This window comes from Drosophila suzukii, chromosome 2R, assembly GCF_043229965.1.
Source record: "Drosophila suzukii chromosome 2R, CBGP_Dsuzu_IsoJpt1.0, whole genome shotgun sequence".
Classification (NCBI taxonomy): domain Eukaryota; kingdom Metazoa; phylum Arthropoda; class Insecta; order Diptera; family Drosophilidae; genus Drosophila; species Drosophila suzukii.
This window is the reverse complement of record NC_092081.1, coordinates 23,139,772-23,163,732: the sequence shown is the minus strand read 5'-3', so window position 1 is coordinate 23,163,732 and position 23,961 is coordinate 23,139,772. Positions and strand designations below refer to the sequence as shown.

Genomic DNA, 23,961 nt, shown 5'->3' with positions numbered 1-23,961 from the left:
CCTTTCTCCACAGGACACCGTTTAAATTAACTTTTGTTACCCTCCGTTTCATTGATATATTTTGGTTTCACTTTCCCGGGCCACTAAAAATACCTGAACTTGTGCACTTTTAAAAACTGTCGTATTGAAATAAAAAAAAAACATTTCCTTACTGTTGAGCCAGCCTTATAACTAAATGACTGTAGAACAGATCAAAAAGCCGGAAACTATAATATGGATAGCCATGACATGACATTAAATAAATTAACTTTTAACGCTAAATACAGGCGCAAAACCTGTTTCTACTATTTAATAAACAACCCCTACGTTGCAATTACCATCAATGAAAGCTAAAGTTCTCCGCTCCACGGCAGTGTGCCCGTACTCCCAGTATCTTTCCACTCTCCACCTGCGACCACACTATTCCCCAGACTGTTATCATTTTTGGAATTCGTCGCCAGTTTTGCCTTGTTTTATTTAAATTTTCGGGCTCGCCTTTCGAACCCAGGTGACCCCGCAGGACATGCCCGATGACACGCAGGACGCCAAGGCGCAGAAGCTGGCCGCGGCGAGGAAAAAGGTGCGGAGCCACGGCCACTCACATTTGTTTTGCTCTTGTGACGTGGACACCTCTCACATATTGGCCTACTAATATTGATTTTGTTTAACACGCTTATGTGGACACAGCTGAAGGAGTACCAGCAGCGCGCCAGCAACAACAATGGCCACCCGGGGCCGGAGGAGACGGTGGCCACCGGCACGCAGTCGCACTCGTCCACGGTCAGCATAGCCAGTAATCTTTCCGAGCGCTCCGACAGCGAGATAAATGTGAACGGCGGAGGAGCCGGTGGGCTCCAGCAGCAGGAACAGTCGATCCAGCCCACAGTCGCCACCTATTTCGCCCACACTGAACCAGAACATAATGGCGCACTATCTGCTGATCCCTCCAATCTGCAGGCCATCCAGGTGATCATCGCCGAGAAGGCCCAGCTCCACGCGGAGCTCACAAAGGTTCGTCTGGCCTGCCGGGAACGCGAACTGGAGCTGGAGGAGCTGCGCACGCTGAAGGATCAGCATCAGCAGCGTCTGGAGCAACTGCAGCAGCACTACCAGGATCAGCAGTCGACGGGCGAGCAGCAGCGGCAGCAGTTCGCGCAGCTCCAAGCTCAGCTGCAGCAGTCGCAGGCACAAATCAAGGACCAAAAGTCGCATCTTAACGAACTGGAGGCTCAGCTGAAGCAGAGTAACCTTCGCCAGGAGGAACTGCAGCAACAGCTCTCCCACAAATCCAACGAACTGGAGATGGCCCAGTTGAAGCTGCGACAACTTTCCGACGAGTCCAGCGTCAGCACCGACAACCGAGTGGAGTCGCTGGTGCAGACCCAATACATGTACGAGCAGCAGATCCGCGACCTCCAGGCCATGGTGGGTCAACTAACCCACGACAAGGAGCAGGCAGCGGGGCAATACCAGAATTATGTGCAGCACCAGAGCGGAGAAATTGCCAAGCTCAACGAACGAAACACGGAACTAGCCGAGGAGCTCAACTCGTTGAGGGAGCGGGAACGACAGCTGGTGGAGCATGTTGGAGGTCTAGAGCGCGATATACAGAAGAACCTTAGCCTGCAGGCTCAGTTTAAAGAGGCCAACCAGGAGCAGCCGCCTAAGGAAGAGGCCAGCGATCAGGTAATGTCTCAAAGAACTTGTAAAAGCAGTTTAATCTTTTACTTCAACCATTTTAGAACGCCTTAAAAGAAGAACTGGCTGCCCTGAAAGAGCGCCTCTCTGACTTCGATTTTGAGCGCCACGAATTTCAGCTGAAGATCAAGTCACAGGACGACCAGCTGCAAATGAAGGAGTCGGCTCTGGCCGAATTGGAGCAGCAGCTGGATCGCTTGCAGGCCGAGCAACCGGACCAGACCAAGCTGCTGGCCACCATGGAGTCGGACAAAGTGGCCGCCTCGCGAGCCCTAACCCAGAACGTCGAAATGAAGAACCAATTGGACGAGCTGCAGCAGCGTTTTGTCCAACTGACGAACGACAAGGCCGAACTGGTGATCCGATTGGACGCCGAGGAGTTTGCCAACCGCGAGATCCGCCAGAACTACACCAGCATGGAGCAGAAGCTGCACACCAATGAGGAGCGCTTTAAGTTCAAGGATGAGGAGATGATTCGTTTGTCTCACGAGAACGTGGAACTCCAGCGCCAGCAGTTGATGATGCAGCAGCAGCTGGACCGCCTGAGGCACTATGAGGTGGGTGTGAGCAGATAAACTAATATGTAAGTTGCTAAAAGTATTTCTTTATTTTTGTAGGCCAAGGCATATCATAGCCAAGAGGGAAAAGAAAGAGAAGATGGAGGAGATGGCCCGAGAAATGAAGCTACGGATACTAAGGATCATGATCATGCTCATTCACATGATCATTCACACGATCATTCACATAATCATTCACACGATCATTCTCATGATCACCCACATGATCATTCGCACAACCACTCACATGAGCATTCCCACGATAATTGTCATGATCATTCACATGGACATGGCCAGGATCATTCCCACGATCATCTGCATGATCATGCCCACAATCACGACGGCGACAGACCGGCAGCTAAAACTCTGCCCACCGCTGAGGCCGTGGAACGCCTGCAATCGCGCTTTACCACGCTGATCAGTCAGGTTGCCGACCTGACGGAGGAGAAACATAGCCTGGAGCACCTGGTGCTACAGCTGCAGAGCGAGACCGAGACCATTGGCGAGTACATTGCCCTCTACCAAACACAGCGGCGCATGCTGAAACAGCGCGAGTACGAGAAGGCCGCCCAGATGCGACTTTTGCAAGCGGAGCGGGAGCAGTTGCGCGAGAAGATTGAGGCGCTAAACAAGCTGGTGGTCAGTCTGGGGGTGGAGCTCCCTGCAGATCCCAGCCAGGCGCAGCAAGCAGAAGCGGCCACAAATAACGAGCAGACGCCTAGCGAGGGCGAGAACTCCCAGCAGATCATCAACAAGATACAGGACATCATTAGCGAGATCAAGGAGAACACGGAGCAGCCGACCCACAACCATGCTGGTGACCATCTCAACTGCTGCCTGGGCAAGTTCGAGGTGGTCTAGAAGATCGAATCTGTAGCTTGCTCGCAAAGTGCAATTATCGTCTGCTTACGTAAAATCATTAACCTTTTGCTACTGTATTTAATTGTAATTGTACTTTGGTCCCCAGAGTCTTTTGTATATGTTTCCAACGATGTGTCCGAATAAACCTAGTTTGCAACTAAGACGAATCTTAGCCCCAAAACTGTATTACAAAACAATCAACTTGAACGTTGTTTTATTCACAAAAGTATTTTAAGGGTAACATTAAGACGTACAAATATAAAATCCTATTGGCATCTTTGGATGATGATGATGAATCTTCCTTCCGATCTCTGGATGATGAGAGTTAGTCCGCTTTTACAAGCGAATAACAGTCTGATGTTTGCTATTCGGTTATAAATAAAATGTAGTAGCGAGTTTTAAAATAACGTGATCTTACGCTTTTAAAATATGAAATCGTACAAAATGGGATTAAAATATGAGACAATAATATTAACAAAAAAACAATCGTGATGTTTACTTCTTGGCCTCGCCTTTAGATTCGTTGCGTAACTTCTTCCTAAGACTGGGCTCCACTAAACTGGTTGGCCTGCAGCTTCGACTCGGTCGACCGCTAGAGCTGAAACAAGAACTGGACATATCCATTTGATCCGATTTCTTTGGCGCTGTAGTTCTATGTCTAGCTGCAATGGGAGTGCTGGTGCTACCGGCCACTTGGCCAATACCATTGAACATGCTCCGCCGCGGTGTGTTTCCGTTGACATCGGGAAAGATGCCAGAAGAGTGACTAGGCCTAGTGACCGCCAGTCTGGCATACTGTATGCTCGGCTCCATTACGGAATCCTCTTCAGCTGCGTGAACAGCCGAGTGTTTAAGTCTTGTGACAGACCGTCGGGAGCGCTGTATACTTGGCTCATATAGAGAGGTCCCTTCAACGTTGGGAACAGAAGAGTTTTTGGGTTTAGTGGCAGCTCTTCTAGTTTGCTGTATACTTGGCTCCTGTAGGGAATTTCCTTCAGCGTCGCGAACAGACGAGTGTTTGAGTCTAGCGGCAGCCCGTCTAGAGCGCTGTATAACCGGCTCATGTAAGGAATCCTCTTCAGAGTCGGGAACAGTCCGCGTGGTGAGCTGCGCACTCGACTCCTGAACGTAATTCTCTTCAGTACCATGAACAGCCAGCCTGGATTTCACAGGCTCTTTTCCCCGCCTCAACCCCACTGCCTCTTGGACATTGGTGTCCACTTCCCGTAGAGCCCGGCCACAGGGAGGGGCGGTAGCTTGGACATTCGTGGGACTGCTTTCTATAGTGGTGTCACAGTAGATGGCCTCGCAGGATGAGGACGAGTCTGTGGTCTCCGTCTCGCTGTCGTTTTCCTCAATTATGCTGAATAGGAGCTTGTTCTCCTGGTTCTGGTCAGCCAGCGGCTCCTGGTTTTGGTCAGCACTGGTGATTTCACTTTCCTCGTCCGATTCGTCCTCATCGAACAGCAACTCCGCTGGTCTTCGAGGAGGAGGAGGTGTGTTCATGGCTCTCCTTTTCTCTGCCACCTTTGTGGCCTCCACTTCGGGGACAACCTCTGCGCTGGAACGGCGACTCGAGCGAATGGTACTGATCGACGTGATTGATCTCCTGGGGGAGGTGGTTCTGGTGGTGCGAGCCAAGGCGCAAGTGCGTCTTATGTCCTCGCAGATCTCCCTGGAGCTGCGACGCGGGCCAGTTGGTCTGCTGACCACGGGAGCCGGCTCCTGGGTCACCCCGGACTCCAGGCACTCGGTGTTCACATTCAGGCGCTGCATAAGACTCCGCACGATGCCGATGTTCTCCAGCCGCTGGCGATCCTTCTCCAGAATGTGCTCCTCCCGCAGATCCATGTTTTCGCGCTCCAGCGTTATCACCCGCTTCCGGTACTCGCCGATCTCCAGGCGCTGCTTCTGCACCTGCTCCATCAGCTCGGAGTTCAGAAGCTTGTACTGCATCTCTACTTTGCTGGCCATGATCTCAGTTATCCAATTCCTTTCAAGAAATCCGGACAGACGACGCCAACATGTTTTGAAATTTATGCCAGGGCTGGGGTGTTTAAACATTTCACGATCTAGATCAAAATACCAAATAGACCCTTTTGAAAAATACCAAAAATATACCACAACCATTCGAAAAGCGTGTCTTCGCTAGGTTAGCTAAGACACACACCTCGGCCCATTAGTGTGACCGTGTGTGTAAGATATGTTATCGATGTTTCGATGACATCGTGTTGCCATCGATGTTTCGCCACCTCTAAGCACAATAAATTGTTTTCTCAACGATTGCGAGGAAAATCCTGATAAACCAACGAAAATAAACAATGCTGCAGCGCTAGGCGGCCGAGTGGAGGGAAATAGGTGTTTCGGAAAGCACTGGATACACTTGCAGAGCCTGGAAATCGCACAAAATCGCAAGGCAGCCCATCTGGCAGTATGTGTGCGTGTGCGTGAGTGAGTGAGAGTGTGCCGTCTCAGTGTGCGTGTGTTTGTGTAAAAATGAAAATCAGTCAAATTTTGCTCGTCGCCTTACGTCTTTTAGGCATTTAGCCAGACTTTTACACATTTCTACAGCTGCTAGGAATAGTGGGAGGGACTTCCCCGCGGGGCACAGAACACGCAGCACACACCACATGCAACATACCACGTACAACACCTGTGCACTCGAAAAACGATCGACGGAACCAGCGCGCGTATTATAAAATTGGGATTCGGACACGGATTAAGAACAAGATTAAAAACAAAAGGAATCGCCTGCTATGCTGTTATATCTTCCGAAAGCGACGACAATCAAAGCACCTGCTGCACACTAAAGACAGCCAATAACCCAGAGATCCGAGAATTTCATTCGCAGAAGCAAAAGCCCCCGTCGAAATCAGAAACCCGCTTCAAGGTGAGTTTGTTTGTTTGTTTGTAAATTCAACCCGTTTTTTAAGTTTATACTGAGTGCATTCAGTATTCACTACTCCAAATCCCGAATAAGTATTGCTCCTTATCGAGGTGCTTATCAATTCCATTTCGCCTATTCCCATGGCGCCTGGAAATTCGGTAATTTATGGAATATTCAGACCCCTTCGGTGCCTGTTCCATATAAGCAATTATCTTATCGCACCACAATTTTCACCATGATATTTGCGCCTAATGATTGTGTGTTTGCAAAATTGCATTTGCCAAGATATGGGTATATCTTACGGCCTAGAAGTACATAGAAAAAATATGGGCCTGCAGTTGCCACCAATAGAAATTTAATCGTTGGTAAATTTGCGATTTTGTAAAGACTTTCAGGAACAATTTTTAATATTTTTCAACGACGACATTCGAAATATTTTATACTAAGGACAAATTATCGTCTCACTGAAATACATATAAAAGTGGAGATTCACCGATAAAAGCATATCAAATAAAATATGAAAACGAATCCATATAAGATTAAAAATATTTATACTTACTGAAAAGTTTTAGAAATAACATTGAGATTTCTCAACTGTATGCTTTCATATTGGTATTTCAGATTACAAATACTTAGAAAGAGTTTCTTTTGCATTGCCCATAAAGTCAGATGTTTAGGAACTACATTTTTATTCTTATTAATAAGACATTGTTAACTCTCTAAACAGATAGACTCTAAGAACTTTAAGAACACCATATTTTTCAGAGTGCCACAAGTACTAGCATTTTTGACATCCATTTCGCCCCGTGTAAGAGAACACGAAAAGCCTTTTTCCACTTTTTAACCGGCTAAAAAGGGTGCAATAAACCCGGGTCGCTTTGATTTCTTTCCTGTTCCAACAGCGAATGCACTTCGTTTTGGTTTGCTGTCGCTTTGTCTTAATCACATTAAGCAAAACGGCTGGCACGCGACGCATGACGAAAGCAAGTGCAGAAGCGCCAAACGCCACCAAAGACCCTTGGAACACATGGAACATATAGCCTCCCATGCCACCCCATCACTGACCTACAAAGAGTGCATTGCTCGACGGGCCGACCAAACTAAATTCGCTGGCTAGGGGTTGATTTACTGTGCCTCTTGGATTCTTCCACAGATGCGAGTGCGAATTGTGACGGTAAACTTCGATGGTATGACATAATCTGGGAGCTTACTAAAGTTATACGGAGGGCAAAGTTATCTAGAGCACGATAGAACGCTTTACTTAAATGATGTTAGTCTTGGATGGGTTTATTTGAGCGGTTCGACCTCTCATAATCACAAATCTTGAGTGGAGTTAACAGATATGTATATAAGAAAGATAGTACTATTAAAATTGATTGAAATTTAACATAAATGAAAATTTGGAAATTAAGTTTAAGTATTCCAACTTGTGGGTGAAAGTATCAACACATTTATAAAGTTTCTAAGCACTGAATAAAAATTGTTACTTTTTTTATATAATAATTTATGTTTAGGGTCTAGAAAACTTTAAAATGCTATGATATTTTCACTGCACCCAAAAGAACCCCATATGTGTAAAATATTTAATGTGCATTTTGCACCATCCCCAAGTGTGAAAGGATTTTAAGACCCTTTCCGTGATGGTATGCATGGCACAAAAGGCGCCCCAGTCGCCGGGTTCAATGTCACTGGCGATTGTGGTAGGCCATGGCATCCCATACCATCCCCATTCCCTTACCATCCCGTCCAGGAGTCTGCCTGCCAGTCTATTGTCGAGGCCACTGAATCCATCCCCCACTGCAAGTACACCACGGTACATACTGAAATATCGAGTACTGCTGCAGTGACACACGCAAAGATTGAGGCCTGAGGGGGATTGGATACTGGTAGTGGGGGTACAGGCCTATATGGCTGGGGGAACGGGCACTTGTCGGCCTTGTGTGCGGCCATTTGTCAGTTGAATTCGTTGTCATGCATTTTTCGAGCACTGCATCACACAAGGTTTGATTTTGATTGGCACGTAGTGGAGAGACTCTGCCTTTTTCTCTCTGATTTATGCTGCACTTCCTAGTGCAAGGCAACCTGGAACTGAATCATAAAACTACACCGCTTTCTGACTCCAGTTTCGAGCCCCATGCCGAGGGCTTTCGCTTCCTCGGCGACTCTGGTGACTCATGGTTTGTGTTTGATTTTTGTTTACATCACTTTTTGCCGATGCACTGCAAGAAAGAGTATCACTTTCTGTAGAAAAAAATAAATCATGTACAACCGTCAATATATTTTGAAAAAACCTAATATTCAAAAAAAATACAATATAAATAAAAAAATCTTCAAGTTTGTTAACAATTATCGAAATAGAAATAAAGACGCCAAAGATAACCCTAAAATAAATATTTTGGAAAAATGTTTATACACAAAGTGTTAGGGAAACAGGTCGTTCAGGGAGTAATGTTTTATTTAAAATATGATGACCAATTTTATTTATACTCGTACATCGTATCGCTGGAATTTCTCATTCGCATATAAGTATTTAAAGAACTTTACTCTTATCAGAACCAAAAAAAGAAATTTATTATTATTTTTCTCCAATCATAAGTAAAAGAAAAAATTCAAAAAAATTCCAAATTATATATCGTTTTAAAAATAGAAAGATGGTAATTCTTTGTATAACAATATCTTGGAGAAAAGCTGCATAGAAATTTTTACTCTTTGACTGTTCCTGTGATTTCTTATAAACGTAAATATTTTGATAAATAAACTCGTCTATGGGACTGGTTTTCTCTATGTGTGGTGTATGCAAAATACCGAACCCAACACCGTTGTTGTCATTGAGTTCATCGCTGTTGTCTCCGGTGATGTTGTTGCCCCGTCTCGGCTCTCATGATGTGTTTGCGTTAGTTATTTAAGCATTGTGCGACGGTGCTGAAAACCGCATTTTAATAAACCCCGCGAAACAACAGCGCTAGCTGGAACAGCAACAGCAAGTGCAACAATGCAATATTTATCTGGTGCTGTTTGCTGCTGGCGGTAAGTGAATATGTGCTTACATCACACACTCTTAGTAACCGATGAGGTAGCTGATGAGCAGGAAGGGGTTGGGAAAAAGAAGCTTCAATTACAAAATGCAAATGCAAAATGATGCATGGTGAAACGCTTAGATCAGAAGTAATTCAAAACGCAGTGCTTAGGCTGATAAAAGGCAGTTCAATGTGATGGATTCATTCATATATGGGATAGAGATATACATAGTTTCAATTGAAGCGGCACAAGGTTGCAGGAAGGTTGGCCTAATCGGGGAGGGTAAATATGGAGTGGAAAACTTGTTTAGAAACTAACAGATGTCTATTATATGTACATTTTTCTAATGCTTTGAAAGATTTTTATTATCTTTCTGTTTTACAATTAATAGATAGTTCCTTTACTATGACTAACGTATTTGAAAACTAGTTTTTCACCATTACTGATCAAGGGTTAAAGCTCAAATGTTTATGAGTCATTTAAGTGAGCTCTCAAGAACGAAAATGTGTCTTTGGGATAGAGAAATTTCCATTTGCATAATAAATTTGTTTTTATTAGATCTCTGACCTTTGTTGCAATTATATATTTGCCACAATAAAATCTGTATCTCCTCAGTTTTGTTTTCACCTCAAATACATTCACTACAAAATGTTTTTACGTCAGCAGATCTCTAGTATAAACGGTTGGTCATTCACAAAATAAAAATTATAAACAAATCGTCGTGGATGAGCTATAAAAACATTGGCATAAGAAATGGTTGCGGAGCGTGTTGACTTCTGCATATGTTACTCCGAGCGATTTGCACTGCGGTCACATATTATTATCGTACCGCGTGGCTTTGGAATTTCAATGATTTGATGACCAGATTCATTCCCCCTCCCCAGAAAATGATCAAAAGCCGCAGCTGGCACGATTGCAATTGAAATGTAAATGTTAATTGTTAGTCCAACGGTTTTGGTTTTGGCCTGGGCTTTGTGTAATTGGAACTGAGCCACAGCTAAACGACAAAAATAAATTAAAGAAATTGAAAGCGAAAGTCTAGGCACTTGTGAGGCAAATTAATTTGCAAGATTGTGAGCAACTAAACTGGTTTCTCCTTGAGAATCAAGCAGAACCTCTGTGAGTCACAATGTTGTAAATTCAATGATGTAAATAAAACAGCCTATAAGATATTTTTTCAATAGAAAAATAATGCGTACTTAGAGCATATGACACTTGCTGACTTAAAAAGTATTTACTTTAAATTGTAAATCTAACTATAAAAGTTTGGAAAATAATCCAAAGCTTGCAAAATCTCTTTGTAGAACATCTGATCCCCAAACCAGTCTCAGAACCTGAAACATTTGTGCGAATTGCCAAGTAAACAAAACGATGAGCTAAACGAAAGAAAGGCAAGACAAAGAAAACATAAATGAAATGAAGAAAAACCTCAGGAAAATTACCATAATTAAGAAAAACTAGGGGGTTTACTGAACTAAACTGTCCCAGCAGAAATCCAACTGGGGGACACTTTGTGGTCTGCCTCACGAAACTTGCGCAATGTTTTGCGGTTACTGACTGTTTTTGGTGTTTGTATATCGGGTATTGTCTTACGGAGGAGCGTTACCAATGGGCGTGCTGAACGTTTAACACCCAATATTTGGCTTACATAATGGCCGGCGGTGGAAATGAATTTTGACAGTCGGGCAATTTGTCGTTAGCGTGCCTGGAATGAGAGTGAAATTGGAAATGGGCAGAGGTTTGATTTCCGCGCTTTGATTCAATTTGATTCGATGTCGTCCCACCGAATCCCATCCCTCGGAACATAACACGCCCTTGTTTATGTGTGCATTTGGGGCAATTAACTTGATGACAGTTTATTGGGGCAATCCGAAAGCGTTTCTCCCGGTCCTTGGGGCTTTTGAGCTCTTTGGGGATGGGGATGAAAGTGGCGACACACCTCGAAAACGTTAATTGAATGTAACCCGAGGATAAGAGCAGGAGCTAAAAAAAAACAGCTCCATAAGTCCACCCAAATTGTAGGAACGCCAATTCGGAATCGTTTAATAGGAGTGACTCATTTTCCATATCAGGAAAAAAATTGGTGAGGACCACTTGTTCAATTAATCGATTTGCTGTCGTTGAACTTTTCATATCAATAGAGGTTTAAAAGTCTAAATATATATACATCAAAATATAATCGACTTAACAGTGCGTGACAGTCATAAAACTGCCCAAAGTTGATAGTCCACATCCTAAGAATGGTACCAAGATCAAATCCTCCCGGAAACTGAATCATTTAACTTCCGGGTTAAACATTCCAAAGAGATCCCTCATTCATAAAAAATGATGCAGCTGTTAGTAATGAGTTAATGATTTATTTTTATTAAAAACTTGTATCTTTAATATTTAATAATTAAATTATAAAGTTTCTTTGATTTTATACTTATGAAACGTAGCGTTGTCCATCATCGACCCATCAAATTTGTTTTCAAACATGTTTCTTCATTCCTTACGTTCTTGAATAAATTCTTTTATTTTCGCGCTGCCTGCCCAACCGTAGTTCTTGATAAGATACAGTAACCTTGTAAATACCTGGGGTCTTATGCTTCTGATTTCCAACGAGCTCGCTAACGAGGTTATGAATCATCATCATCATCGCTTAAGGCAAATATTTGATTGGACTTCTAAGATATTTGCAAATGGTCAGACAGTTTGGGGAACCATTGAAATAAAGGCGATAGCTTAGGCAAACATTTGAATGAGTAAAAGTAAGTCATCTTGTTCGAAATTTTAAGAATGTTTCCTTAGAAACACATCCACTTGAAAAAAATATTTTAAAATTTGTTGTATCTTATTATGGTATAACAAAGATATGATCCTGTTTGAGTTTAAAATATGTTTGATGATCTTTGATATTTTATATCGTCTACCTAAATGATATTTGTTCAAGACTACTGTTGAAAGGTTGGATATCACGATAAATCTCTTGATATTATCTCACAAATATAGTTTTGTTTATTTTCGTGCATCGGGGACCAATCTCCCGTCACTACAGCAGCTGTTCAATTAAGCGACAATCCGTCTGAATGAATCAAGCTGAATCGAGTGAATCATCTGCGCCGGAGGCCAGAGAAGGGGCCTATCTGGTGGACAGCAATTAAGGAGCCGTCGGTTTCCACCAGACCTGTCCCACTGTGCCAGTTAAATGACTCAAGACCGGCGGGCTTTTCGCACGTTTTGCTTACGCGCCTGCCAGCCAGGCTTACGGTTCAGCCTTTCTTCAGCAGATCTGTAGATTTGCAGATTCTTCTCATCATTATTGGGACTGATGACAAGTGTGGTCTGCAATTGTGGTTTCCCTTTGTCTGGGCTTCTGGTCTTTGTCTCGCTCGCTTTATTTGTTTCCATAGACCTATAGAGAGGGCTCCCTCCCCTCCCAGCTGTGACGTCAGACCCCAGTTAATTTTATTTTTACTTCACGATATCTCTTTCTCACAGTCTTGCTCATACTGGAGACTCTCCCGGGGTCTCTCTGGTAATTCTCTGTTTGAATTTTATCGCTGGGGCATCGCATGCGCAGCCGTTGGAGCTCCTCAGTTGGAATTCAACTTGCGAACTGAGCGCAACGCGCGTTTCACTCAAAAATATATACTCGAAATATATTTATATCGGACTTCGCAAAACCACTTTTGTTTACGTGCGTGTGTAGAAAAGAGCAACCAAAACCCAAAAGCCAACTAATAATACAACAAACAAATCAGCGGAAAACGGTTATTATCAAAATGTAAATAAAATCCCAAAAATGTTGATAGTGTTTATCAAGAAATAAAACGATTTCACCTTTCGGCTTTGGTGTAGAATTCAATGTGCGGTGGGCTGCCTTTTTAGATTGTTGGAGCACTTGGGCCTGATCATCATTTGTGCGAATTTGTAGCCATAATCGTAGCCACGCCAGCTCATCCAGGTGATCCCGCGACCCGAAAGCTTGGGCTCGAATTTGCCACCTTCCAAATATTGGCCATTAAGGTTGCTAGAAAGAAAAAGTAAATGAGTGTTAATAAACAAAGTCAACCAGAAAAAGAGCGTTCTCAAAGTCTTACTCCCGATCTTGAAAATATTCCAAATGTAATTAAAATACAAAACCAAGATGATGCTTTCATCTCTATTTCAAAACCAATTCTACTTGATAAATAAATTTGAGAGTACTTTCTTCTTGATTTCAAGAACGTTTCTTCTCAAATAGAGATTTCTTCTTTATTTTAAGAACGTATCTTCTCAAAAAGAGATTTGATTTTGTTTTTTTTCTGCTCAGAATGAAATATGTTACTTTACTTACCTCCTCTGACACTGATCGTACCACCAACCACCCACAAAAATCCTGGCACAACCGTGACCCAAAGTATCATGGTCAAACGTGGAGAAGGGCATTCCCTGGTGGTACCTCAAGGAATCCCCAGCGTCTCCAGAGTATTTACCCAAAAGTGATAACGCATAGGACTCGTTTGCATTGCCAATGGCAAAATCATCGTATCGAGCGTCATGTATTACTCCATCAAAATCCTCCAAGTAGACATAAAGCTCGTATGGTTCCGCGGTGGTTAGGAAGTGTAGCTTCTCCAGACCCAGAAAGAATTCTCCGCTGAGGTCCCCAAATCCCTGGCTATACTCCTCCCAACTGCGGTAGAAGTTCTCACTTCCATCCCGACGACGTTGGAAAACAGTCCATCCAGATCCCGCCAGTCGGGTGTCGCAAAAAACTGGAAAGGGCTCCAAACCAGGCACTTCAATGACATGGATGCCATCTGTGTTAATTCCGGCAGCTAGACAGGATGAGGGATTAGTCACAGCTGGAACTGGAAAATACTTAATTAGTATTAAACGGTTTTAGCAGTTTTGTAGAACTAATGATTTAAGGGATTTTTCTAGCAAAATAAGACGTTATTATCGTAAACTTACGTTCTTTATTCTCTTTCTGTGTTGTCATTTCTATGTAGGTCTGTTTTAGTTCTTCCAGCTGCATTTTAAAGCTGAAATTAATTTTTATAATTTAAAAAGCTTTAAAATTATTTTAAATGCCCACCTGGAAATCATTCTTTCAGCTTTGTTGTAGACATCTTTCATTTCATTGCTTTGACCATTGGAAAAAAGGCAAGCAAGGCTTAAAATCAATACACAGATCATATAAAGCTTCATGATCTTGTTTCGCGCCCTGTCCCAATCAATCTAGACTATAAATTTTTTTTGAGTTTACCAGAAATCAATTTCGATACTATATAGTGCCAGTGACTTATCAATTGCATTGAAAATCGTAGGTCAAGTCTGCCTTGAGCGATAGTCGGTAGTTCCAGCAGGAAGTTGAGAAAACTAAACGATTTCAATGAAAAGTACAGTATATTTCGCATTTCTGATTGAGATTCTGATTAATGTGCTCAGCAAAAATGTGATGATTCAATGGCAACACCTTTTGCATATTAATCGAGAGCACAAACAAATTGTTTTCACATTGATTTCGAAGCCATTGAAGCAAAGGGAGTGAACAGCTTAAAAATAATACTAATAAAGAGTCAGCGATGAATCACGGGTATATTTCGGCACTTGGGTCGTATCATCATTTGGGTTATCCTATATCCGTAGTTGTGGCCACGCCAAGATCTCCAGCACATTCCCCTGGCGAACAATTTCTCCTCGTATTTGCCACCTGGCATGTACTGACCATTGAGGTTGCTAAAATAAGAACCATGTTAAATTTACCTAAATGAGACTAGACTCATTTCAAACCTACCTATCCAGACAGGCATTGTACCACCATCCTCCCAGATAGTAAAATGCACAATTCCTGCCAAACTCACGATCGTTATCCCTATCGTAGGTGGAGAACTTCATTTTGCGGTGCGATCGAAGGGAATCCCCCGCAGTACCGGAATATTTTCCCAGTGCATTCATAGCATAGTCATCCTCTTCGTTTCCAATAGCAAATTCATCGAATTTCGCATGTTTTACTGTGTCGTCGAAATCCTCCAGGTGGACATACAGTTCATGGGGTTCCAAAGCTGTCAGGGCACGAATCTTTTCAAGACCCAGAAAATACTCGCCCATTAGATCTCCGAATCCATTCTTGTAATCTTCCCAATTTCGAAAAAAGCTGAGATTTCCAGTAAATCTCCTCTGAATTACAATCCATCCAGGGCCAGCTATTTGATTTTCGCAGTACACTTGAAATGGACTCAATTCTGGTACTTCCAGAGTATATACACCATTTTCTTTAGCTCCAGAGAATAGGCAGGATGTGGGATACACCTCATCGGGTGTTTTTCTTAAGCTGCCATTAGTTTCCATTTGCGAAAGGGCATCCCTAATTCTACGGAATTGCATATTCAAAACTTTGTGTATTTTTGTTCCTTTATAACTTACATGGAAAGTACATTTTCCGACTGCTCATAAACAGCCTCCAGTTTTTCAACCACATTCAGAGTCTGTCAAGAGTTTTGTTTATTTAAATTAAGTATTAGTTTTCTTATAGTATCACAATACAACTCACCTCTACACGAGAGAAAATCATCAAATAAATTGTTATAAAAACAGAAAAATATGACCAAACGGAGAACTTCATTTTGTCAGCTAATCGATTGGAATATAATGAGATTTGCAAATAGCTGAATATTTATTGCACACAAAGACGGAATCGGAATCGACTTTGTTTACGTGCCGTTTCTTATCAGTAGCGCCTTTCAAATTACTTGATTATGATTTCTTGATAATCATTTATAGGTTTTAATTTCCATTCACTGAATTTTTTCTGCGAATTTAATGCGATTTTGAAAGGTTGCTCGAAAAAGAGCTGAAGAAATTTTAATTGAAAACAGCCATAAACGCGATAAAAACAAAAACAATACTCACACATTTTTAAGATCTGTTCGGATCACGTGGGACTGCTCTGTTTTACTTAAGTGGGTTGTCCCAGTTCATCTAAAACTGTGCTGTTTTACGCGCTGTTTGAGCTTGAAATTTCTTATATTGGTTACACCTTTTACATAGGGGTATCATAAATTTGAATAGTTTTATTGGAATTGTTTAATATACAAGTGAGAGCATTTTGAATGTGGTAATAAAAGAGCTGTAACCATTTACAGAAATTGAATAGTCTATTTCCCTTAAATGAAAAGTGACCTCATTTAATTTAGGTACCTACAAATAAATAATTTTTGAAAATAGATGTTAGAATTTTTTTTTTATTAAGCTCTTATTTGAGATGTAAAGTCGATCAAGCTACAAGTTGTTAATGGAAAAACTTTAATTAAATAATACAAGCTAGAGAATTTCAGGCTTCGGTGGCTCCACATCTCTTTGGTCTCTTTATCGGGGCGTCAATCTGAAGACAACAGAAAACAAGACATAAATAATAAGTATAGAAATGGTATTATAAACACCCAGCACATGTGAGTGTGACGAAGTGTGTGGGTGGTGACAGCGGTCTTGGCTTTGGAAGTCGCTTGATCAACGCAAAAGTGTTAGCCAGTCTTAAGCCAAAGCTTCGCAGAGGCGGACGCAGAATTTGTGGATTTCTCAGAGCCCGAAGATTTGTATCCATCACACGCATCTCAGAAATGCGATTGAAACTAAGTTCCAAACAAAAAGTATATAAGAATGTTTTGGTTTCTTGGCTATCACAAAATATTAGCATCCAAAAATTCAAACCACTATTTTTTCTTTACCTGTGGATAAGATAAATGGAAAAATTAAGTCCGTTTGATTGAATTTTAGGTTTATTGTAATTGCTTAAAAGTGATAATATTTTTTGTTTTATAAATTAAATCTTTTTAACCCCTCGTATCTTAGACCAAATAAATAATGATTTTATGTTTCTTTTTAGATGGCTATACCGCCACCACCGGGACCACCGCCGCCGCCAGGACCTCCACCGCCTCCGGCGATGGGTGGCCTCAAACTGGGCGGCAAGGGAGGAGGAGGAGCTGATCCCCGATCTGCCCTGCTCAGCTCGATCCAGAAGGGAACCAAGCTGAAGAAGACCACCACGGTGGACAAGAGTGGGCCGGCGCTGTCGGGCAAGGTGTGTGGAGAAGGTGGAGGTGGTGTGGGGGTGGGAGCTGGATCCAAGCGAACCCTCAACAACAACACCAGCACCAGCAACCACAACAATAGCAGTAGCAGCAATGGCCTTGGCAATGGAACCCCCAAATTGGGAGGCCTGTTTGAAGGCCTCTCTCAAATGCCAAAGCTGAAGCCCGTGAACGGCATTCGCGGTACGTTTACTATCGTTTAATATGCATATAAACATCGTTGCTCAACTGATTTCCGTTTTCCGCCCACGCAGCAGCGCCATCCGCCGGTTCAACAGCAACATCGAAGTCCACAACGAACTCACCGGCTCAGCAGCGGAGCAACAGCCCACCAGCCGCGACGACCGCCTCGAATGCCAGCAACGGACCCATGGACTTTAACATGGAGCTCACCAAGCACTTGACGCTGAAGCGCCAGAAGCAGCAGCAACAACCACCCCAGCCGCCGACCAACAACACACATATCAATGCAACAGAAGCCAATCTGAGAACAAACCGAGGACCACCACCGCAACCGCCAAAGGTGAGAACTCGACCCATGGGGAGAAAGATGGATCGGATCCTCTATTAATAGAATTTTGACGGGGGCTATCGCTAGGGTAAAGAGATTTATGAAAATGTTGTTAAAGAAAAGGGTTATTAAGGAAGTAGGGGAAATATTTGTTCCACAATTAGGACAGAGGAAAAATTGGATGTTAAAATCCTTACAATATAACAAGCTAGCTACTCAATCTGTATATATTATTGTAGAAAATTGTATATTAAGTTACTCTACCTCTAATAGCATTATTGACATGGTATGTACGTAAAGATAAAATCAGCGTTCAGAAAGAAAGTTGTAGGAGCTTTAAAGCATGAACAAGCCATGTACATATTTTCTGAAATTATAATAGGGTGAATTCATTTTGTATGTAAATATGCTGTAGAAGTATCTTTAGTGTATTGATTAGGAATCTCCACCAGAGATCTTTTGAAAGTGCCACACAAGTTAATGTAATATGTATTTAAATCATGCTACTGGTTAACCTTCAAGAGACTGTTTAAACTTGCTGTTTAATTAGAAGCGAGTTTAGGAGGAGTCTGAACCTTTTTATCAGCGTGGCGTATTTCTTGGGAATACAGATTGGTTTTAAAAGCTTATTTGTTGAACTCCTTAAAAACAAATATTGAATATGATCTTTGGAAGAAACACAGTGGAACAGAAAGTGTCGCCCGCAATCCCATTGTCACCGCAACTAATCCAACCATTGTTCTCCATTTCTGTACGATCGCAGGCAACCAACTCGAGTGATTCCATCTTGGAGCGCATGAACATCCCCCGCACCGCGCCGACCCCCTCCTTCGCCGCCAACTCGAGCGTTAAAGCGGCATCGCCCACGCTTTCCGACAGCGGCAGCAACAGCAGCGGGAGTGGAGGTGGAGGTGGAAGCGTCAAGAGCAAGGCGGCCAACCTGAAGTAAGTGTCATCCTCCAGCCACGAGCAGCGCACATGATTGGGGTCTGGTTAGCGGGTCTTAGCTCTACAGATTTATTGGAATTTGAGATGAAACGTTGTGACCTAGACCTAATTATGTCACATGTTAATTAGTTAAATTTGCAAAGGCTTACAAAGTAAGTGAGTTTAAGTTTTGCCTATCTCCTATTGTTTCAAAGCCTTTAGAGATTTTTTTAAGGATTGGATAACAAATCCATTTCCACAAATTTCAATAGAACTGCAGAGAGTACCCCAATCTTACATTTGCCTGCCGTTTGGAATGGTTTGTTTTAAGTTTTTCATTTGTAAATTATTCGTTAAAATTTCTCTTGATTTTCTTCTTTATTTTCGGATTACTTTGACGGGACTTTGTGGTTATCCTCGCACACCAAATACACACACCCACCCACTCTGTATTCATACCCACCCACAGTATCTCGTTAGGCAATAGTTTTGTAAATAGTTCAAAAACAACAACGAGTGCCTCGACCACGTCCCTGAACTTCAGTCAAACGTCCTCGATGGGATCGATGCGCAGTCTGGCGCCCAACAAATCCACATTGTTCGGTGGTAGCGGTTCTAGTTCCGGGTCGGGTTCTGGTGGTGGTTATGCAACAGTTCAGAAGTCCTCACCTCCGTCGACGGCCGACAGCACGCCCTCGGTGACGCCCACTCCGCCACCGCTGCAGCAGCAGATGAAGCCGGCCATCAGCTTTGGCAAGCCCAACTTTGCTCCAAAGCCACCGGGCCTCAATCAACTGGCGCTGGCCAACGGACAGCAGCGTCCGGCGGTGACCAGGCACCACAGCATGAAGTCGCCCAGGTATACCGATACAGATTCAGCTACAAGCTTCAGTAATCCCTAACCCAGCTCCGCTGCGATCGCTCATCTGCTTTCATCAAACTCGTTTTGGGGTTTGCCTTACGCTTATGCTTTTCTTTTTGGCTCGCAAATAAGCTTTGAATAAGGGACTTGAAACGAATCCAACTAATCCTGTATGCTCCCTTCGCAGATCTCCGCCCGCGGTGGGCAGTGTCAACGGTCCTGTGTTCCCCACCCATCAGCATTTGGGCACAATGCGTGGTCCACTGCAGTTCCATGGCAGCGAATCCAGCCACAACACCAGCGCCGGCAGCATGCGATGTGCCCCGAACCCGCCAAAATGTAAGATTAGTAGAAGGAGTCATTTAAGTGAGCAATTCTGATGTTCTAAATATTTATTTGCAGCCCGCCCATCGGTAAAGCCGCCACCACCGCCCACGCCTGCTCGCAGTTTCTCCAACAGCAATCTAAACAACATCGGAGGGTCCACCCCATTCAGTGCGGTTAACACTGCTCTCATCCAGAGCTCGTCCACCACCTCACAGGCTCCTTCGCCGCCAATCACCCAACCGCCATCCTCCTCCAGCAGCAGCAGCAGCGTGGCTGCCTTGCGCGACCAATTCCGAGGAGGCGCTGGCATGTCCAATGGGGCACCATCGCCACCACTGCCGCCGACGCCTGCTCCCACCTCCAATTCTTCCTCGGCCACCGCCAGTCCCAAGTCCTTGCAGCGCGACAATGTCAAACCGATTATCCTAAATGGAGGTCCTCTCAATCCGCCGGCGCCACCACCACACCGCAGCTGCCCACCTCCGCCGCCTCCACAGCGACAGTCGAGCAATGTGAGTAGCCAACGGACAATGACAACAATGGTCCAGAACAACAGGTTGGCACAAATGCCAGGGGTGAACTTTAATGGACGGTGTTACCTTGGGTGGTTACCTTGGGAGTTTTTGATAGATGTAAATGGGATTAGAGTTCATGGGCTATTATTTTAAAGAACTTTGGGAAAGACTTAGTGGGTTAGAAGTTCCGAATTACAAGAAATCTTTAAAAGATTCAGATAAATAAATAAATAAATATCAGGGGAATGGGTATATGGCTTTTATATAGCCCAAGTTAATTTGCTTCGAACCTATCCTGAACTTAGCATCCAGCTTTGCGCAGTGCATTTCACCCCAGCCACCCTTCACACCCCATCTCGCCTCATTTAATTTTGGGCTTCTCCCTGCGCCTGCGCTTCACCTGGCTGCGAGCACTCCTGGCTGCGCACTGCCTGTTCGTATCAGTCCAGTCTTGGCGAGTGTTCCGTTTATAACTCACCTACTTGCTTGTTGAGCGGGGTGGATTGATTTTCCAAAGCGAGACGTGACCAAAACACAGGGCTCTTGCACACAACCTATTGCCTTAAGCGAATACCGTGGCCCAGTGGCCCGCATTCATGAGCTCCTCCAGCAGGACCGAGTGAGGCGCTGGATGTGCAAGACGCTGTACTCGATAAAGAAGATAATCCTCATAGAGCGCATAGCGAAGCACGGTGGCCAGCCAGTCAAGGTTATCAAAATGCTGATGCTTAACAGCAAGCGCAACGTAACTACCTGGCTAAAATAGTCCCTGCCTATCCAGTAAAACCAAACTAAATGTCTCCTCTTTTCTTCCAGGGTGGCTCCGGATCGGGATCGGCGCCAGTTCCACCGCAGCGTCACTCCTCCATCAGGCCCAACGCCCCATCGACGCCTCCCACGCACATGGCCAACTCCTCGCACCAGTTTGGCAGCAGCCCGGGATTGTCGTCGGGATCGGGAGGAGGAACTGCAGCCAGCGTGGGTCGCCTGGTCAACGACTTGGAAACCAAGTTCGGCAAGCGGTTCCACAACGTCACCGAGTTCCCCAAGCCGCCGCCGTTTCTAAATATACAAAAAGTCTATCCTAGTCGCACGTTTAAGGCCACCAATGGTATGTAGTCGAGAGTGTGAGCGAGTGTGTTTGTTCTGTGAGTGTTTTAAATTTAGTACATAAACATCTAGGAGCATATGTAACTGCGATTATTGTTATATACATACACACACCACACACACACACCATGGAATGCTGTTATATAATTAATTGTTTTCTAAGGCACACGCTCTGGCATTTTAGTTTTGAACTTGAACGATCTATACAACGATTCTTATCTCTAAATAGTTATAATTTTGAAAGTGTATTACTACTATTTTAGAATATTACGATCCAACACAGCACACGCATATGTTAGAGCCCGCAGAGTTTAGGAGTCTTTTTGATTATTGTTGTTTATTTAACTGTTAACGAGCAATGGAGTATTGCATAAGGCGAAGCGGGAGAATGTTATTTTGTATATTGCATAATACTAAAGTTGAATAGCTTTATCCAAACATAAAATATATTTTATACATTTTAATGTTATAATTTGTTAAATTTCAACGGGGAAGGAAGCTTTCCCATTCGCGATATTACTACTAAGCACACACAATATTATTACGCATAGTTATATTTTAACTAATCTACTATATACTTTATATGTACGTGTATATGTAAACAGGAGCCAATCCATAGTGCATTGTATTCCCCTGCGCCCCCATATGAACATTTCTTTTACATGTAGCGCATGCTTTTACTTGTACCCGGCTATCATTTTATATATATTGTACCTACGAACATCTCTATATATACACACCCATATTATATCCGATGAATATTTAATTTTTAGTATGCAACAGGCACATTACGAGTAATTGTTTGTTTTAGTTTTGAGGTTATCTTTTGAAGAAACAATAAACCAAAATTGATTTGGATAATATACATGAACATATTTCATTGGTTTCATTTTGTGTTTCGACTTTTCTCCAGTTTTGGGCTGGCTCGGAGGAAGATATCTTCGTTTGGTTATTGGTTTGATATCATTTGTCTGATAAAAAGTGGCCTCTTTAAATAAGGGTTGTACTTTCAATGAATTGTCCAATTTTTTTATTTATCTAACTGAATTTGTATTTATTTCTTTCAACAGAATTTTTGATTTCATTGTTTATATTTCATTTTAAAATTATAAATCAACTGTAATTTTTTAAACATGTTTTATTTATTTCAGCTCCATTTTATTTAATTTTTCTTACATCATTGTGATTTTGCCCTTAATTTTTTCGCATATTGCACTAAAGTCGATTTGTTCTTACCATTTGTACTACGTTTTCGCTATATTTCGCTTGTAAAAACTCTAGCAGTTCCTCTTGAGTTAGTTTACCACATTGATCAATCTTCGCTATCCTATCTATCTATCCACGTTTGTACATATATCTCTCTCTCCCCGGCCCTTCAAATCTTCCGAAAACAGCGACCGGAACCAGCAATGTGAACAACAACAACAGCACGGTGGCCAGTAACAACAATACGACCACGAACCACAATCCTGGAGCGTCGGGAGGAGGAGGAGGAGGAGCACCGGCACCTCCAGTCCTGAAGCCGGCGTACGCACCACTGAAGAAGCACCGGGCACCGGCACCTCCGCCTCAAGCGGGCGTGGCAGCCGCCACGGTGTCAGTCATCCGGCAGTCGAGTTTCCTCTACGGCGGAGCAGCAGGTGGTTCCGGGGGCTCCACCAGCATACGACCGCAGTCCCAGCCGGCGGGGATCGGGCCACGCAACTCCACGGTCTACTGAAACGATCTGGGTGGATAAGGGAAAGCTTAGTCTTTGATTTTTGTATATAAGTGTGCTTGTGAAGTGTGTTTGTGGCATCGTTGTTGGTGTACTGAGTGTGGGAGTGTTATGTGCCACAGGCAATTGTTCAAAAGTCAATGGAAAGTGCGAAGAATAAAGCAAACACAATGGCACACTGAATCCCCACAAGAGAGGGCTTGAAAAATAGGCAAGAGTAATCTACAAAAATCCCTCAAAAATTCGTTGGCGTCTTCCCGGGCTGCAATAAATAGTTAAGGCAGACAACAAATTGCACCCCACTCAAAATCTTGTATATAGGACTAGCACCGAGTTAGTGAAATTATCAAGCAAAGCAGCATCTATACCTTTTATATGCGGGTGTAAATGATTGTATGTACTTCTAGAGCGCGCCTCTTCGCATAAATATCTTACTAGACTGAACATGTTATAAAACCCAACAGCAACAATTAATTAATGTAATTATATACGATATTTAGAATCGATTACTGTACGACTTAATCCCCTAGAGCAATACACACAAAAAAGTAAGAGAAAATGTTAACAATGCAATACTGAAGCACAACCGAGAGCATTTCAACGAAACTCGCCACATTCCATTCCCGATTTCTTTAGTTCAATGTGCAATACTAGAGTTCGTGTGATAATCTCGAAAGTATTTAGGTATCTATCTATCATCTGTGGTTTTTGGTAACGTTTGTTAAACTCCTTTTTGGGCGATAACTATTGGAAGTGAGCATAATACACATTAATATTATTATTCTTATTAACTCAATCATTGTTGTTGGACTTGGTGTCATTAGAAGTATTATTCAGCAATTGTATAACATTTTATTCCGAATCAAAATCATTGCAGTTACAAATAAAATTACGAAGTCATTCAAAAATTGAGCAACCTTGGGTTTTCATTG

The 23,961-nt window shown here is 43.1% G+C and overlaps 5 protein-coding genes across 9 annotated transcripts; 2 read left to right on the top strand and 3 right to left on the bottom strand.

Moving 5' to 3' along the window:
- Positions 1 to 400: 400 nt before the first annotated feature.
- On the top strand, positions 401 to 3,296 carry LOC108009084 (Golgi matrix protein 130 kD). Its single transcript, XM_017073140.4, has 4 exons — positions 401 to 559; positions 667 to 1,665; positions 1,722 to 2,234; positions 2,295 to 3,296. The coding sequence occupies exons 1-4, from the start codon at positions 503 to 505 to the stop codon at positions 3,093 to 3,095; spliced, it is 2,370 nt and encodes a 789-aa protein (XP_016928629.2). The 5' UTR covers positions 401 to 502; the 3' UTR covers positions 3,096 to 3,296.
- Positions 3,293 to 5,169, bottom strand: mei-S332 (meiotic from via Salaria 332). The gene has a single exon (XM_017073143.3). It carries the CDS (start codon positions 5,157 to 5,159, stop codon positions 3,591 to 3,593), a length of 1,569 nt encoding a protein of 522 aa, XP_016928632.3. The 5' UTR covers positions 5,160 to 5,169; the 3' UTR covers positions 3,293 to 3,590.
- Positions 5,170 to 5,320: 151 nt separating this feature from the next.
- On the top strand, positions 5,321 to 23,941 carry Vrp1 (Verprolin 1). Of its 5 annotated transcripts, none has more exons than XM_070994683.1 (10): positions 5,321 to 5,985; positions 16,853 to 17,243; positions 17,315 to 17,583; positions 18,335 to 18,516; positions 18,968 to 19,357; positions 19,548 to 19,699; positions 19,763 to 20,199; positions 20,813 to 20,947; positions 21,019 to 21,313; positions 22,707 to 23,941. In XM_070994683.1, exons 2-10 carry the CDS (start codon positions 16,853 to 16,855, stop codon positions 23,030 to 23,032), a joined length of 2,577 nt encoding a protein of 858 aa, XP_070850784.1. In that variant the 5' UTR covers positions 5,321 to 5,985; the 3' UTR covers positions 23,033 to 23,941. The 5 variants fall into 5 exon arrangements, with proteins under 5 accessions (XP_070850784.1, XP_070850782.1, XP_070850783.1 ...); XM_036813431.3 differs by lacking the exon at positions 20,813 to 20,947 and having other exon boundaries at positions 5,323 to 5,546; positions 5,635 to 5,985; XM_070994681.1 differs by lacking the exon at positions 20,813 to 20,947 and having other exon boundaries at positions 5,322 to 5,985; positions 17,318 to 17,583.
- LOC108009088 (microfibril-associated glycoprotein 4) lies at positions 12,740 to 14,318 on the bottom strand. The gene is made up of 4 exons (XM_017073145.4): positions 14,063 to 14,318; positions 13,939 to 14,009; positions 13,319 to 13,835; positions 12,740 to 13,012 (listed from the first exon to the last, which is right to left on the bottom strand). Exons 1-4 carry the CDS (start codon positions 14,173 to 14,175, stop codon positions 12,844 to 12,846), a joined length of 870 nt encoding a protein of 289 aa, XP_016928634.2. The 5' UTR covers positions 14,176 to 14,318; the 3' UTR covers positions 12,740 to 12,843.
- LOC108009087 (fibrinogen C domain-containing protein 1) lies at positions 14,355 to 15,677 on the bottom strand. Its single transcript, XM_017073144.4, has 4 exons — positions 15,521 to 15,677; positions 15,394 to 15,455; positions 14,765 to 15,340; positions 14,355 to 14,706 (listed from the first exon to the last, which is right to left on the bottom strand). The coding sequence occupies exons 1-4, from the start codon at positions 15,590 to 15,592 to the stop codon at positions 14,547 to 14,549; spliced, it is 870 nt and encodes a 289-aa protein (XP_016928633.2). The 5' UTR covers positions 15,593 to 15,677; the 3' UTR covers positions 14,355 to 14,546.
- Positions 23,942 to 23,961: the final 20 nt, after the last annotated feature.